Source organism: Ooceraea biroi, chromosome 12, assembly GCF_003672135.1.
Source record: "Ooceraea biroi isolate clonal line C1 chromosome 12, Obir_v5.4, whole genome shotgun sequence".
In the NCBI taxonomy this organism is placed as follows: Eukaryota; Metazoa; Arthropoda; class Insecta; order Hymenoptera; family Formicidae; genus Ooceraea; species Ooceraea biroi.
In genome coordinates, this window is record NC_039517.1 from 2,508,448 (window position 1) to 2,525,522 (window position 17,075).

A 17,075-nucleotide genomic window follows, 5' to 3' on the forward strand; every position below is an offset into this window, starting at 1 on the left:
TTTCGCGTTCTCTCTCTCTCCTCTGATTTCTCGCCCTCTGTCTCTGTCTCTGAAACATCATGCATTTGAAATTCTTAATTTCTATTTCGTCCGAAAGATCCCTCTTTGATTTCACCTGGCAAATACGCGCCGTGCGTGCAATTACAAAGTTGTTTGCTCTGCGCTCACGCACTCGTCTTTATCCTCTTTGCGGGATCATACAACCGATATTTATCTCCCAGTGTATAAATGAGCGGTCCCTATCCGCCCTCCCGCGCCACCATTCGCATCATCGAGTGCACCCTCTTCGTTTTCGTTTCTCCGTCCGCTTCCCTCCGACGGTTCACCCTTTTCCCGCTTTTGACGCGCGACTAGGATAATAAAGAGAGAGGTGGCGTGGAGAGGCTCGCGGTACGGCCCATTAAAAACTTGCAATTAGCATTTAAAATATAAACCTCTCGTGCGCGCGGCTGCGGAAGCAGCGGAAAAGAGAGAGACACAGAGAGAGAACGGGACACGGTGCGGTGTCTGATGAAAGTGCGGGGCGACGGAGGGGATGATCTTTTGGATCGGTTAAATGCCTTTCAGCCGCACGGCGCGGAGAACACGGCCGCGGTTTAAATGGAACTCACCCCTGATTGGCCATCCCGGCCGCTCTGCACCTGCAGCCTAGTCTAGACTCGGCGTAATTTCACCTCCTCGCCCGGCCTCCTCCCTCCTCCTCCACCTTCGACCGACCGAGCTATTCATGCATTGAGGGAACGGGAGAGAATCGGGAGAAGAGAGGAGAAGGCTCGGGCGCACCGTAGGTCGGAAGGATTTTGCACTTAACGTGAATTTATCTCGAAGCCTCCGCACGTTGCCTCCGCCGAGTTATGTCCCCTCTACACCCCCCCGTTTATCTCTTTTTCATTCTTTTTTCCGTCGCCATCCATCTCCGCCCTCGACGTCGATCCTTGCCAAACAAAGGACCACCGGCCATGCTCGAGGATTCCCGAGATCAGATGCGCGGTTCATTCCACCCCCGATCCTCCCCTCGCGCATCTTCTGCATTTTCTGCCGGGCCACGGCTCTCGAAACCCGAAAGGTCGGGGCTTCTCTTTCTCGGCGCTGGTTCTCAGCTTCCTCATTCTTTTTTTTCTCCTCTTTTCTGGCTTGCGCCCGGCTCGCAACTCCGTTTCGGATGAATGAACGGCCCCGCATTCGCGATTCCGCGTGCATTACTCCGAGAGGATGCCGCGCGCGACTCTGCTGCTTGCACCGCGGCACTAAATTGCAAGAGACGAGAATTGCGAGGCTGAGAAGGCTCGACTCGACATCCCGCGTTTAATTACGAGCACGTCCAATTACAGCCGTTGTCTAATTATAAATCTCTCGCATGCTCACACAGTATCTCGTATCTAGCCCAACGCGAGTCATCGTGGCAATTCCCGAATCATCCAGCGGGTTCGGGTCTTGGAGGAAACGCGACTCCCTCGAGATACGGGTGTACCTCGGGCGAAAGAAAGGCGGTAAGAAAGGAGAGAGAGGAGAACGCCGCGTTAATAATTTGCACTCGGACGAGTCTATTGTCCTGCGGCGGGGTGCACGCGACCGCTCCAATTATGGCACTCCGCCTTGCCAAGGCTTCCAGCGAGCTGTTTCACTCGCGTCCCCCTCGCGAGCCCGGGTTCTCCACCAACCGCTCGTGCACCCTCACGCACCCCCGTCCCATGCCGCCCGTTCTTCTCTTCCCGTTCCTGCCATCCTCGAGCGCTCGCTTGCTCATTTCTACGCGGGTACTACCGGCGCCGGCCCCCCTTTTCACTCGAAGAATTTTAATTACAATCGTAATTATCACCCTGAAAAAGTTTCGCTTGCCGATGCTCGCCGCCTAACGACCGCGGCGATTCGACGCTCGCGATCATTCTACGGCGAGCGAGCAATGAAAACTTCGCGATGCTGTCTCTCCCCCGGCTCTCAGGGTTATATTAGAAATTTCACGAACCAGCAAATCTCAAAAGGCTCGGCGTATTCAAGACCTTAAACGCGATACCACCCTCACCCCGTCGTTCACGTCGTTAGCAATCTAATATCAATATAAATGCCCGCTATAGTGTTTGCGCGAACCTTCACCGTTATCTTTTGCTGGCGCGCGCGCGCGTATTCTCTTTCGCCACGTGCTTTCCGAAACCTCATTACAGCGGCCGAGGCTGGCGGAAATGGGAAACCACCTCGGGGCCGGGATGGGTAGAACCGAGGCGTCGCGAGTCGTGAAAAGACGCGCGCCGAGGATGATGAAGTGGCGCGCTTCTGGTCGCGAACTCTTGCTCGTTTCTGCCTGCTTAGTCGCCGGGAAACGCCCGCGCGCGCGTTCGTCGCGACGATGATGTGATCTTCAGGAAACTGAGCGAGCTGCTCCTGGAATTCTCTCCACTTTCCCCACGTTACAGCTCCATACGTCTAGTCTATTCGTTGAAAGTATACAATTAATTCGTCAACCTGAACAGGCGGACGGTGTTACTCGCGATGTTGTCTCGGGTCTTCCGCGGCGGTTTCGCGGCGTCTGCGATAGCTTCGTACTCGGCGAAGCGCGGTATTAATCGGGTCGTGATGGTAACGCCTTTGGCCGAGACCTTCGTGAAGCAACGAGCGGCAGCGAGCCGGCACGTCACGGCTCGGTAATAATCACGGCGGTAGGTGCGCGCACCGAGAGTGGCTTTGCGAGGTAATTGAGAAACGCTCTCGTGTTCGAACACGACTTGGCTACCGTTGGCAGGGGCCCACCGCTAATAGGACGCTTGGCACGCACGCGATTCATTCATAAAACGTTCTCTCGCTCACTCTCTTTCTTTCTTTCCCTATCACTCTCTTGCTCTCTGTCTCACATGACCGTATCGCCGCCATCGCGTCATGATCGACTGAACGCATGCACGGCCGATGATCGTAGCTTCCCTGCTGAAATCGCGCGAGATGATTAGCGCCCGTCCCATGGAAAGCGGATAATCGCGAGACGGTCCGGCGTTAACGAAGCGGCGTAAATTATTACCCGAGACGTAACGACCGGGAACGGTAAAATGTGGAGGAAAATTAAACTTGCCATTATAACAGGTTTAATAAAGATAAAGCACGCGCAAAGAAGCACGGGAGAAAGCCTACCTTATGCATGGAGCAATCGCTGTTAACCGAATTAAATTTCCATGCGTTCCGACCGAAGATCGTATCGTATGAATTCAAAGAGAGAGACTATCGGCGTAACTTATAAAATTCATAATCGCGAAGTCAGCGAGAATAATCCAATCTACTCCGCGATCCATGATCGCTGCACTCATCATTCAGAGAGCGTTAAGTGGAGAGAGACCTGACTCGATCAGACCACGATTGGTCGCGCGGACGTCACCGGACGACGATGGACGAAGGGCAGCACGTAAGAGGACCATGACCCGGGGAGTGCTTTGATGAGGGCAAGAGGGAAAGGGAAAGCTATGCGTATCCCACTAAATGGTACACAGGGGGACGGTGCACACTTTATACAAGTGACGTGCTAACGAAGTGTGCAACGGGCGTGTAAGTGAGGAACCTGTAATTACGGACGTGCCGCGGACACGGTGAGGGGGGCCACCCACGGCGTCCAGCGTCGCCAGAGGACCTCTCCTCGCCGGAATGAAAAGAGGTCGAAGACGGGCATCTGGGTCACCGGGGGGGTCGCGAGGACAACGCGAGGACAAGCGACGTCGGCGCGACGTCGTTCTTGTCGAGGGTTCTGTCGCTCGTTTCACGCCGGCGCGGATTAATGGGCGTTTAATAACGGTGGACGTCGCGAGGAGTTACGCACCCGAGAAGAACCGGCCTCCTCCGTGCCCCGGGGGGACGCGGTCTTCTTAGCGCGTTCACGATACCGTAAGAACGTTCGCGCTGCCGGCGCGTCGGATCGCGAGACGTTCCCGCGTCGTCTCCAAGAATCCTCTTGCGTTTTTGCAGCGTTGATCGCGAGAGAGGCATGATGGCCCCGACTAGAAATGTTGTCAGGTTTACCTAATATGTTATAAGGACCTGACGTGGTTGGCGTAAGGTAATCCTGAATAAGGTATACCTAAGAATATCCTCATCAGGTTCAAATATGTATGACCTTTTTAGGGTTAAAATAATAAGGAACATATTAGGACCTTCTTACGTTATGCCTGATATTTCAAAGTATAAATTTTGTTGAGGTTTACATTATTAGCACCTACTAAGGATCTTATTCCTTCATCCTGATATTTTTTAAAATTTAGAGCTAAAGGTTTCCCACATCTGGTCCTACATCGGACCATACGTAGTTTATCATATTATAATGTACGTTATATACTTAATGTAGAAAGAATAGTAATTTCTACTTAATTTGCGAGTAGTAATTATTTTTATATCATATACGTTTCAATGTATTCGATTATGGAACAATAAGAGACAAAAATCAACACAAGTGTGTGTTTTCCGCCTCTGATTCACCAAGCGACCGATAGATGGCCAGGTCGGGCGTGACGTTCTCGCAAGAAACATTTGGTTAGCACCTTACAAATAACCATCTGGAAAACCGATCCAATACTCTTTTCTTCTCTCCTTTTGGACTCTTAGAACATATACTAGTAGTATATGTTCTAAGGACTCTTACACTCACCGAAAATATCAAGTTTTAGTAATCCTTTAGACGACTTGGTGCTGTCTGGGTAGTAAGGATTTAATAATTCAACCCGATATAAATCTGATGAGGATATCCAGATAAGGACCTAACTATTGTGCTGCGTTACATAACTGATCAGGTCCTGATAATAAAATAAGGTCAACCTGATCAGGACCACTGGATAAATTTCTAGTCGGGGCATCGCGTGCACAGCGATGCGTCCATAGTCGAGAAAAGTGTCCGACGTGGATTCGCTTTTTTGCCGTTTTTCTTGAATAAATCGGGATGCAAGGCGCGACATCTGAAGCGGAAATTGGAGAGATACAATTTTGCAAACCATAATTATCAGTTTTCCGCAACGTTACCGACTTTATCTTGATGCGGTCCTGCGTCGCTCGTGGTATTTAAAACTCACCGTCAACTCCGATCGGCGTTAACGTTCGCGATTAAATGCCTCGGCTGCGGGCGTCGGAGAAATTTACGGCGAGACGCACCGCAAAAGGAGCAAGGCGAGCGGCTGCTCGTCGTTATCACGTGGCGGGTTTCGCTCGATCGTCTTTACGGACGTGCCCCGTGCGATGTACAACGTGCGCGGCGGGGGTACGCGCTTGTTCGCGTCCGAGGGAACGAAAAATCCTGTTTCTCGCCAGCAACGCGAACGAACGGACGGACGGACGGACGGCTGTTTCTTCCCCTCTTCGTGATCACCGCGAGGCAAGAAGCTCGCGCTCGAGTCGCGTGAGAACAGGTCGAGCGATGACCAGGGGGACGAGGAAAGAGATTTTATGGCTCCCCCGGGGTCCGTCGATCGACATCGCCAGAAAAACTGATCACCTCCCCCTCGCTCCTGAGTCCTCATTCTTCCGCAGGTGCTCAAGTCGCGTTGCACTGTCGAGGTGAAAAAACGAGAGCTTCTACTACCCTACCGCAATATTCGTTCCGGAGAACATTATCTTTTTTACCCGACCACGTCAAATCGCCGATTAGCCAGCGCGCGTGAATCTTTCTTCTCTTTGATAATGTTACTCACCAAGTCGAATCTCGTCCGCCATTTTTTAATCGAATTTATCGATCCCGATTGACCACAAAGTGCAACCACTTTCGACTTTTGAGATTCTTAAAATCGGCGATTTCCTATGGGCATCGCGATCATTGATGAGATACCGACAACGCAAGTGACTATGAGCACCTTGCACGAGCAACAATACATCAGCCACGTGGTAGCTCACACGTCCTTGCTCGTGGCTGCGCTGGAACAGCAGCACCGTGCCGGAACGCCAGACACCGCTCATTAGCTCATTATCGCGCTAGTAGCACGTCTGCTGCTACTACTATTACCGCTAATAGCAATGCAGCCGTAGGCCCGACCATCGTCTGTTCTCCATATTCAATCGGCAACACGCGGAACGTTGAAAAAAATGATAATTACAACCCAAGCGTACTCAAGCTCGATTAATCATACGTCTAGCGGGGTTCCGTTCAATTTCCGTTGGCTCGTTGCGAAAAAAGCGCAGCGTGCCCCAAATTCGTCAGTCCAAGATCCCGAGCTCGGCTTAATGAAAATCGCCATGAAGCGCGCCATAAAACCGAGCAAGGACCTCGCCGCGCCTGGCAGACGGCCAGTCAGACGCAAGGCGACAACTATAAATGGCTTTATGGACTCTCTTACCGCTCCTCGAGTCAATCCGCGGCCAAGTTTTTCGTCGCCGTGCCTTATGGCGGCACCGTAATCGGATTACTCCGATGTGACGCGTCCCGCGATCGCTCGCAACTTACCTACCGCTACCCTTAACTAGCCAATCGTGTCGCTGCACTCACCTGAAACAAGAGAACAACGAAGTTAATTGTTGCCACTTGAGACGCGAGAAAAGTAGACAAATTCCCGGTAGCAATAAACGCGCAATGCGTTCCGCAAACGTGAAACACCATGGAATCTATTTGATTAAGGACTCGCTTTTCCGTTTCTAAAGTTCGTTTACTCATCGAGAAAATCATCGCTACTCTTGCCGGCGTCATTTCACCCTCCCTCACCCCACGCGCTAAAACGACTGATCATGTTCCACCGACTCATCCCTGTCGGACCAGACATCGTCGATTGAAAAGGGTAACAACGGTGCAGTGTTTGTGTTCCACGGGGGGGGGGGACCGGCGCGGCCAGTCCACGTAACGTTCTGCGTGCCTCGGCTTACGTAACACGCGTCGCCGAAGGAAAGGGTCCCAACTATTTGCTCGGCACTGCAGTGCTATCTGTTTCGATTTCGTGTTTGCAGTTCCCATGTTGACAGGCGTGCTATGGTTTGGCCCCAGGATTGAGCCAGGACACGACCGAGCGGATCGCCGTCCATATGTTTGCACGCGCGTCCAAGCCGGGTTGCGCATCGGCACGCACTAATTTCTGCCCGCACCCTTTCAACCCTGTCGTAAGAATTATCTTACGCGATGAGAATTATCGTTGGATGAAAACAAAGAGAAGAACAAATTGTTTTACATTTGTAAGATCTGGAAAGATAGTCGAGACTGACAGGTCGTATAGAGGATCGGAATGAAAACAAGTGGATCACAACAGTAGGAGTATTAGCCGTACAGCCTAAGACCTAGGCGTGTGAACCAGGGATCCCGGAGAGTTCGAGTTCAAATCTAAGGCAGACTCCTAGTTATTTTTCGCCTCTTACACATTTTAAACGCGGCGCAAGTATTGCAATTAGGTCTTTTCTCTACCGAGCGCGATATCAATCGCACGTGAGAGTAATCTTGCAGATAACGGCGCCAGGCGATGGCGATTGGCCAACCGACGCGCTCTCTCTCTCTCTCTTTCTCCATCGATTGTATGTATCTTGACATAACAGCCCATGATAACCGGGCGTGACGATATTGGGAACTACGCACGGCTCGCAGCTATATAACGGCGGCCTATTACACGCTGCATTAGCACTGTCAACATACGCGCACGCATAATAACGGTTATTAGATACGCCGGGGCCGGTTGCGCGCGCCGGCCAGGGATTTACCCTTCGCATTACCGCCGGCACCGGTGCATCCCCGTCCCGGCGCGAGTTCGCGCGAGTTCCCGTCAGATCGCCGGCGACTAAGGATTGATACGAAGCTGGCTTTGGTTTCTATAAGAAATTTCTTTTTTTCAAAGTTTTCCTTGGAAAGTTCCGAGCGCAAAATTCAGATGCAGTGAAATTTGAAAACTGTCAAAACACGATAAATAAAAACATTTATGTACGTATATTTGCGTCTGCTCAATTAATTAGAGCCAGTTAGGGTGAGTGGACTCGATCGCGAGATGGCAGGATTGTGCCCATTACCAGACCGGTATTATGTTCAATAAGCACAAAAGGGGACCTGCTGCTAAGGTGGCGATTCATGAATCACTGTCGCGAAACAGGTGTTTATGATCGATACAGCCATCGCCGATGAACGACGTATGCGCGATGACATAAATCGCAGACACCGCGAGACCATTCACGTTTCGACAGTTTAATGGATACCTCGGCGGAACGTGACGACAGATGACTGTCTCGGGGGCAGTCAGCCGGGAAAATTCATACTTTCCGGCGTAACAGGCGGGCGGGGTCCCTCCTCCGCGTTGCGGTCAGCCGGCGAAAACGTGACAGGAAACTCGGCGAAAGACGGAAATGATGTCGTGATGACGCGAAGATACGCGCCCCGGGCCGTGAAGGCGCCCGGGGAGGAAACTGGTTCCCTCCCCCCGCGAATCCCGCCGGCTCGGTGCAGAATTATTGTTCGAAAACTGCAATTAGCAGTTCCTTCATCGCGAAAGCGTAGCTTTCTCACGGTAATGTTCCCTCACCTTGTCACCGGACCCATTCATCACGACACAAAACGAATTTTCGGGGACAAAGAGCGAGCCATTAAACAATGGGTCAGAATGAGAGGTCACGTTGTATATATCCCGCGGAAAGACTGTTTTAAAGCGAAGGCGAAGGTGCAGACGCGAGCGGAAGTGCACTTCCGAAATACGCACGTCGACCGCGCGTGAAATATCGGTTCCTGTCGTCGCGTCGGTCGAATCCGTGGATTCTCTTTCGTTCGTTGGAGAGCCGACTTTCCCTTAATAGAGACGTCCAGCGATCAACGAGTATCGTTTAAGCACATTTCGTCAGCCGAGGGTGCATCGTTGTATGCGAAACTCGTCTTTCTCTCCCCCTGCTCGCGCTCAGTATGTCGCAGCGGCAAACAAAGCCGGGAGGACGGGGGACATCATATGCAGGTAGGATTATAGCCGAGGACCCCTTTTTTCGGTTTAGAGGGATGAGCCACCCTCCTCGATGTCCCGACGAAGTCCATCGTGTCCCGGAGCTCATCCCGGTCTCATCCACCCTTGTCCTCGCGGAACGGTGGCTCGGGGGGGAGCGAGCGGGGGCAGGTCGTGAACGTGGCTGCGGGATGCACGCGGATGTTAAATGCACAAATGTGTAACTGCATTGTCAATTGGGAGAATCCCCCCCGGGACGTCGATGGCACAATAATGGGACAGATTATAATCTCGTCTACCCCCCGGGGGTAGGAGGCCTGTAAGTACCCCCTGCGCTCGTATCTCGCCCGGTCCCTGCGTCTCACCTTAGCTCGCTCACCCTATCTTGTGTACACGGTACACGCGTGCGGTGTATCTTGTCCGACTATTGACTATCATCGTCGTCGTCATCGTCGTCGTTGTCGTTGCGTGGTGCGCCACCCTCCCGCGCCATCCCGTGTGTGTCGAGCCCCATGCACGACACGCCATAGCCTAATTAAGTGGGCATAATGGATCCGACAGTTGTGCGTATTGTCCGTCGATGTAAAGTATCCGGCGTGCGCGCCCCCTGCCCTTCATCTTTCTCTCTCTCTCTCTCTTCCTCTTTGAGAGAACTTATTATCGAGTCTCTCGATAAAGTATCGCGATGGTAACCGACGTGAACTTTCGCGACTCTTGATTCTCCGCGCGATCGAGTGGCTGCTCCCTTTTTTTCTCTTCCCTTAATTCGAGCCCTCCGTTCGTGAGAAAGCGGGGAGAAGATAAGTTGTCGTGAGTGCATGCGGGCGCATTTTTTGGCGTGCGAATTGCGTTTTACCTCATCGTCGTAAATAGACGCATCGTGCTCGATATACGCAACGCACGCACGCACGCGAGAAACCGCGCGTTATTACGCGATCGCCTCGAAGCGTCTGAAACCGGACGCGCGTCGTTCTCCGCGTTGATTTACCCCGCTCGTGCGACGGGGATGCGATGAAGCACGCATGCATCGGACACGTCTCTCGAGATAAATCCGCCGCGATACGCGGCCGCGTTTCTCGCTGTAACAGGTACTAACAACTTGTTTGCACGAAGTAAACCCAGCGAGAACAGCTGTCAAGCGGCGCGACGTACGCGCACGCGTTTCTTCAGCATTCCGCGCTTATCAGATAGCCGAAGAGAAGATCAATCCCTAGCCCGCGTGTCGGGAGGCGTTCGCGGGGCGGAAAGCGGCACGGCTAGAGGAGCGAGAGGAGAGAAAGAGGAACGCACTTGAGAGGGAGCGGGAGCGAAGAGATGGAGAGGCGGATTGCATCAATTTACACGACTCTATCCGCGTCAAGAGCGACCAAGAGGCGCATAATTCGCGGTCGTAATACGTGTCCGTCGCTACCTTAAACCGGCCACTCGACTCATTAACGGAATATCTGGCCGCGTTCCAGCGATAATCTCGCAGACTCGAATCATCGACACGTATAATACCCGTACACGCCTCTCGCGCGTTCCGCACGCCATTAGGTCGGCCTTTCGTCTCATCCATCCGCTTTTCCGCGATCTCGAAGAGGACCGCAGCGCCGAGTCGACGTCATCCGACATTTTGAAGAATCGACGACGTATCGCGAGGGTAGTTCTCGTCCTGAAACGACGCTCGTTCGCTATAATCGATGGGAGAGAAAGAGGAATCGAGAAGCGACTGTGCTCGACCGCGAGAGCAAGGCGGAGAACAGAGAGAGGAGAGGAGAGCCAGTGGAAGGTAGTGGAGGTCGAGGGAGAGGAAAGGAAATGGCGCCGGTTGATGGTAGCGCGAAGGGGAGGGTGGAAGAGGCGAGACGAGAAGGGGTGGGTTTCCAGCTCGACGGAGCCAATTCAGACCCGGAATTTATCCTATCAATTTCCGCTCGGTGGAGTGGCAAAGAGCTCGGCGCGGCCCTCGGCCTGGCCGTTCGCTATATTAACGCCGCGGAACTCGCCGCTTCTTCGCCGCGCGGAAACGCGCGCGGAACCGCCGCCCGGAAACTACCGACCGTTCTCGCGCGTAAGCCCCGGAAGATTATCCGCTCTCTCAGACGTCCGGCAAAATTTCGCACTGTCTCTTTCAACAAAGGCCATCTCTACATCTACTTCAAGCTGTCTTTCTTCCCTCGCTCCGGCAATGTTTCCAATTAAACAATGAAATAATTGACTGCTCCGATTTATAAGAAAGTGAATGTAATTAATCATGAGACTCGAGTTCTCCATTGGCCGCTCGATTGTTGTTTCAGAATTTTCCGAAGCTCTTTCCACGACAATGTCTGTTTGTCCTTCGATTCTTTCCTTTGTTACTTTTTTTTCTAGATAAAATGTTTATTTTATACGGCTGGCGCTGTATCTACCAGCTTAGGCGTATTTCTCGAGCGGGTGTTATCTTATCGTTCATTCTGCACATACCTCGTGCCGGTCTGTGTTGAACGCATGTTCGGCTGGTGTCCGACGATTTATCAAAAGGCGACGTATTTCTACGATACGTATCGACCACTTTTCCTCATCTCTCTCTCCCTATCTCTCCTTCTCTCCAATACATTATCTCCATACGTTATCTCGATCCCCGAAACCACCGTAAGCAAGCGATTGCGCGCTTCCGGCTACGTGTTGACACCTCCTACTACCATCGGTTCAGCGATCGTCAAATGTTTTGACAGTGTAACGCGATACCGAAAATATCGCTGCAAGAAACCCCGGGATTGAGATAGGAAATCGCACCTTGAAAAACGAATTTCTATCTCTAACATCCTTGAGAAAGACGGAAATGTTTGATAAAGTTTCCGAAATTTATCCAACTTCTCAGCCAACCTTTAAAGTAAAATCTGTCATATCATTTCGCGAGTTTCACTCGTCGCGCGAAAATTCGCAGAGCCGAGTCGGCGTCTCCTTGCCTCCGTAATCGCGCTAATCGGCGAGCGGAGCGGACACAAAAAGCTCGGAGACAGGAGGACCACGCTCGAGAGACAACGGGGGAGAGAATCGGGCGAGGGGGTGGACCGAGAAGAGAGCGGAAAGAGAGACGCGCGGAGCAGGAGGAGCCGTCCGGATAGGACGGACCTCTTCAGGTTTAGCGGAGCAAATAATGCAGCGGGGAGAGAGCCCGGGCCGGGCTTTCCATGCGGAAGACCAGCGGACCGATCGCATTGATCTTTGCCAAAAACAATACCCGGGCCCGCCTTTGAATTCCACTGGCAAAATACGGGCGCTAGGTGAGTCACCGGGTACACGGCCGGGGGCACGCATGAAGAGACACGACCACACGCTCGCTCGTCGTGTCGCGCGGAACAACGCGCGTGCGTACGTGCGTGCGTAGGTGCCGCTGCACTCCTCCGCGCGCACGTACGAGCAAGTTACACGTGTGCACCTATACACGCAATCGAGTTTCGTCGCGTGCACGAGGGAGTTTATATAAGCACGCGTTGGCGTACGGGGGTGTTTCGGTGGTGGATGTGCGATTTGCCGATTTGTAAAACTCAAAGTTAAAGTTAAAGGAAGATGTGCCCGCGATCGATTATTGAGCGGGCGGCGAACGAGCGAGTAAAATTTCTGATCTCCGGGGCGATCGCTGTTGCGTTTCATGTTGCAATATTGCGCGGATGTATTGCCTTTCCGGCAATCCTCCTCTTTCCGGAGGATTCCGTTGCCGATTTGAATAACATGGCGCGCGGCGAAAAGACGCGGTTGTATTTTAAACAAACGCGCGTGCCCCGGAGCCGTCCGGCAAAAACGTTCCAATTGCAAACGCGCCAACATAAAAATCCGCGAATTCGACGCGCGTCTGGTGGAGAAAAATCAGTCGGCGAATTTGCAGGAAAACAGGCTACAAAGCGAAAAGCAGGCCCGGGTCTCCTCGTCAAAACGCATTCGGCAAGGCATCAATTTTCAATTGGTGCTGTTCAATTCGGCCATCGTGTGTGTAACGCGCGGGGGCGCGGGGGCGGCGCAGCCTGGATGCGAGCAGCCGGAAAAAAATTGATAATGGATTAATAACTGCCGCCCGATTCGAAACCCGTTAATTATTTTCAACTGCACAAGAGCGAAGGATTGACAGGCCGGCGCACACGAGTCGACTATACACGTGCAGTCGACAAAAGAGGGTTTATTTTTGAGTCCGAGTCGTTCGAAGCGACGCTCTATTTTAAAGCAGCGAACAAACAAGGGATGCTAATGCCCCTTGGAAGTTGCTTGCAGTTTGCTCCAAAGTTTCTTATCACGTCTATCGATATCATGTCTATCGATACGAATCGATCTCTCCGAGCACCGAACCGAGACGACATCCGTGACACGGATGTAGAGTGCACAAGATGCAGGTTGCCGCCACGGTGTTTCCGGGCAAACACGGGAGACCCTCTCGCCGGCATGAAGTCAGTGAGCACTTTGTTCGCGCGAACAATCAATTTCTCGATCATAACCGCACGAGCATACACATAGCCGGTCTCGATTCGCCCATCGTGGGTCCTGCGTGCGCCCCGCCGCTCCGCCTCGCCACTTAAAAATCCGTATAATAATTCGTCGCGGCTCGGGGGACGGTCACGATGCCGACGGGACGAGGGGCGGAAACGAGGGTGCGGAAGGGAGCAAGCCGAGGGCGGGAGAGCGAACGAGCCAGAGCTCCGCTCTGCCAACGAGGTCCCTTTTTTATGAATATTCGAACACGCGCCAATAAATTCGAATGAGCACGGCGAAAGGGTCGCCAGACGTTGAAGTGGTAGTCCGTTCGCCGTCGATAGCTTCGCCCTGGTCGGTCTGGCAGAGCCCTGCTGCCAAAGGGTGGAGGGCGCGGTGGCGGTGCGCGACATTTCTCCCCGATGCGCGTGTGTTTGTAAATATGCGACACACGTGCGTGTGTGCACGCGCGTGTACATCTATATTCAGGGGTGGAGAGATCGAGAGAGCAAGAAAGAGAGAGAGGATGGGTGAGATGGCCTCGCTCTCTACGAAGGAACCATCGTCGTATCGCCCAAAACGGCGTTGCTCCTGTCAACCAACCCCCCGGGGCTCTACTCGTGCTCCTTGCTCGATAGGGATGAAAGGAAGAGAGACAGAGAGAGAGAGTGAAACGACTGCGTCCTCGATCTCAGCGTTCGTTTCCCTCGCGTTCACCGCGTGTCGGAATTTCGTCCTCCCTTAGGAGTTATTCAAATTTGCTGCTCGAACGCTGCTCTCAGGCTGGCTGACGTCGAAAGGACGAGTCTCGCGAATCTTCCGCTCGCGAGGATCGCGAGGTGATCCGAGAAAGGAATCGCGAGTCTTTCCGTCGGTGATACTTTGAGGCAGCAAGTGACTTTTCGTTACTTATTTTCGTATCTCTCTACCATTCGATAAATTGCATGATCAAGTGTCGATTGCACTTCTCTCGGTTCGTCGAATTCTCTCCTCTCGCTTCTCAGTGATACGAAAACTGCGGGAAAAAAATTACTTCCGGTTGATTTCGTGTTTTTTTCGACGCGTGAGCAAACTAGACCGGGACGCACGCGGATCCTTCTTCGGTCCCGATTACGGAACACGAGAAAGCACCGAGGGTGTATTCCGCGCAGGGAAGGCCGGCGCGGATGCGGGGAGAAGGCTGGCGCTGGGCCGCTCTGTATGGAAAGTGAAAGAGACGCACACAAGCGTCTCTCTCTCGCCGGCTAATGCAGAACGGTGAAATATTCATCAGTCTGGCTGCCTGCCTCGGTTGGCGCGGGCCAGCCCACCCTTTATATTTCGTAATTACCCTCCCAGGCCCGTCCTACCACCTCAAGCCAGCCTCCCCAACTGCGCCTCCACCTCCGTCGTCTCCATCATCGCCAGCTAGCTGCCACCCTTCGCCCCGCTGATCCCCCGTCGTCATCGCCGTCAACTTCGTCGTCAGCGTCTCCCGGCCCCCTTCGCGCCTATATCGGAGCCTCCATTTCCAATCTCCGCTTTTCCGTCACCTCCAACGACCGGGCGGCGCTCTAATTTCCACGCCAACGGCATGGAAGCACGTCCTCGGAGTAAACTGTGAAACGAACGCGTCAGGTACGATCAACGGGTTTCTCCAGATCTCACCGTTTTACGTGAGATACCCATCCTGCAAACGACGGAAAATTCATGTGTTCGACAGTCGCGAAACGATCACCGATAATCCGCCGCGCGTATCCGACGAGCGTCTGGTTTATCGATCGGAGACACTAGGGGGGCTGATTCTCCCCCCGCGGGCACGATTCGCCTCGCCACGAATTTACATGGTCGACAACGCTCTTCCGTCTTCCGTCGGTGGCGGCGGCGGTTCAAAATACTTGCCGAAAGGCGGGTTCGACAAAGGCGTAATATCGCGCCCAGCAGCATAGTCGATCGAGGCGCCCATATATCCCGGGCAACGGCCGGAGGTCTAAATATTTATACGCTAATGCCTATGCGTCGGTTCGAACATCAAAGACGAGGCTGCTCCCGGATCCCTCCTGCATAGTTCGTAAAAATAAATTCCCGTTGCCGAGCGCGCGCGTCGGCCCGTGCCGCGTGGTTACGTACCCTCGCCTACGTCGCCACATTCGTCGACGACGACGACGACGACGATGTCGATGTCGATGTCGTCCTCGCGCAAGAAGGGTTCGAAAAGTCGAGGGGGACCCAAACCGTATCCGAAGATCCCGAGACTTCGCAGCGCCGATCCACCGCAGGTCTGATACGCACGACGCGAAAACACAAGTTGTGTGCCACGAGCAAACACACTAGACGCGGGAACGACGGAGGGAAGAGGTGGAGGCGAAGAGGACACAAAGAAGACGGAGGAGGGTACCACGACCGGCGGAGCGAGGTTCAGCGAGACGTTAAGGCAAACAACGAGTCATCACACACGCAGTCACACGTCGAGCCCTGTGGTACTTTCCGACCGTCTCCTTCGGTCCCGACGACACGTCTTGGGCCCCTCGTGAGAGTCTCGAATTCCTTACCGCGACTCCCGGATTCACTCATTCCCGTAGGGGTGCCGCGAGCTGCGAGCGATGTTTATCCAGTTGACATACATCGCCTAGATACCACGTCGAGCGATCGTTATCTCGCGCTTATTGTCTCGAGTATTAATATTAGGGGTGTGATTTAGTTTTGAGGGTTTTTTTGCTCAAAAACGCATGTATTTAAATATGATAATGAATGAATACCTTAATCAAAATATTTTCCTTCCTTTTCTATAACTTTTTCCCATCTTTCTGGCAAGAGATCGATTCCACCACGATAAAATCACTCTTCTTTTCAGTTCATCCATTCGTCGACGAATTTTCGCACTTCTTCCAAATTATCAAAGTGTGTATCCTCTAAAGCGTGTTGCATCCACCGGAACAAATAATAATCGCATGGAGTAATGTCCGGAGAATACGCGAGGTGCGGTAAGACTTCCCATTCAAGCTCTAATGGTGTTTCTTTCACTGATAACGCAACGTGAGGTCGAGCCTTGTCACGAAGAAGAATCACTTTCCGTCGTTTACTCGCAATTGGTGCTCGTTTTTCGTCCAATGCTTGCTTCAACTTGTACAATTGGTGTCGATAACGATCAGCCGTGACAGTCTCATGCGGATTTAACAGCTCATAGTACACTATCCCACCAAATACAGAGCATCACTTTTCAACCGTGAATATTGCGTCTCGGAGTGGATGTTGACGGTTCGCCTGGATCCACCCATGATTTTCTGCGTTTCGGATTATCAAAATAGATGCACTTTTCATCCCCAGTAACAATCCGAGACAAAAGACTCTTCTTTTTTGCCTGGCGATCAACGAAATGCAAATGTTCAACCGGTTCGCAATGGCACTTTCCGATAATTCATGTCGAACCCATTTCCCTTCTTTCTGAATTTTTCCCATTTCATGTAAATGTTGTACGAGCAACATTTAATGCTCTGGCAAGTTCTGAAGTGGATTGTGTTGGATTTTCGTGCAATAATGCTTGGAAATCTGCATTTTCAAGCTTTCTTGGTTGTCCCGAGCGTTCTTTGTCCTTCGCATCAGTATCAGCACTTTTAAAGCGTCTAAACCAGTATTCACACGTCTTAATTGATGGGGCAGAATCACCATAAGTTTCCACAAGAATTCTATAACCGTCAGCCGCAGTTTTCTTTTGATTAAAAAACAAAAGCAACGCATGTCGAAAATGCTAAAGAGCTTTCGGAAGTTGGATTTTTACGATGATATAAACACGACTGTTATTGCATCTATTGCTATAATGCTACTAAATGT

At 52.3% G+C, this 17,075-nt stretch overlaps 1 protein-coding gene across 1 annotated transcript in view; it reads right to left on the reverse strand.

Moving 5' to 3' along the window:
* Window positions 1-4,710: 4,710 nt before the first annotated feature.
* Window positions 4,711-17,075, reverse strand: part of LOC105281954 (protein pangolin, isoforms A/H/I/S) — a 121,259-nt gene continuing 108,894 nt past the window's right edge. The window contains exon 4 of the mRNA XM_011343556.3: window positions 4,711-6,436. Within this exon, the coding sequence (XP_011341858.1) occupies window positions 6,407-6,436 (30 nt within the window). The 3' untranslated portion in view covers window positions 4,711-6,406. The remainder of the gene's footprint in view (window positions 6,437-17,075) is intronic.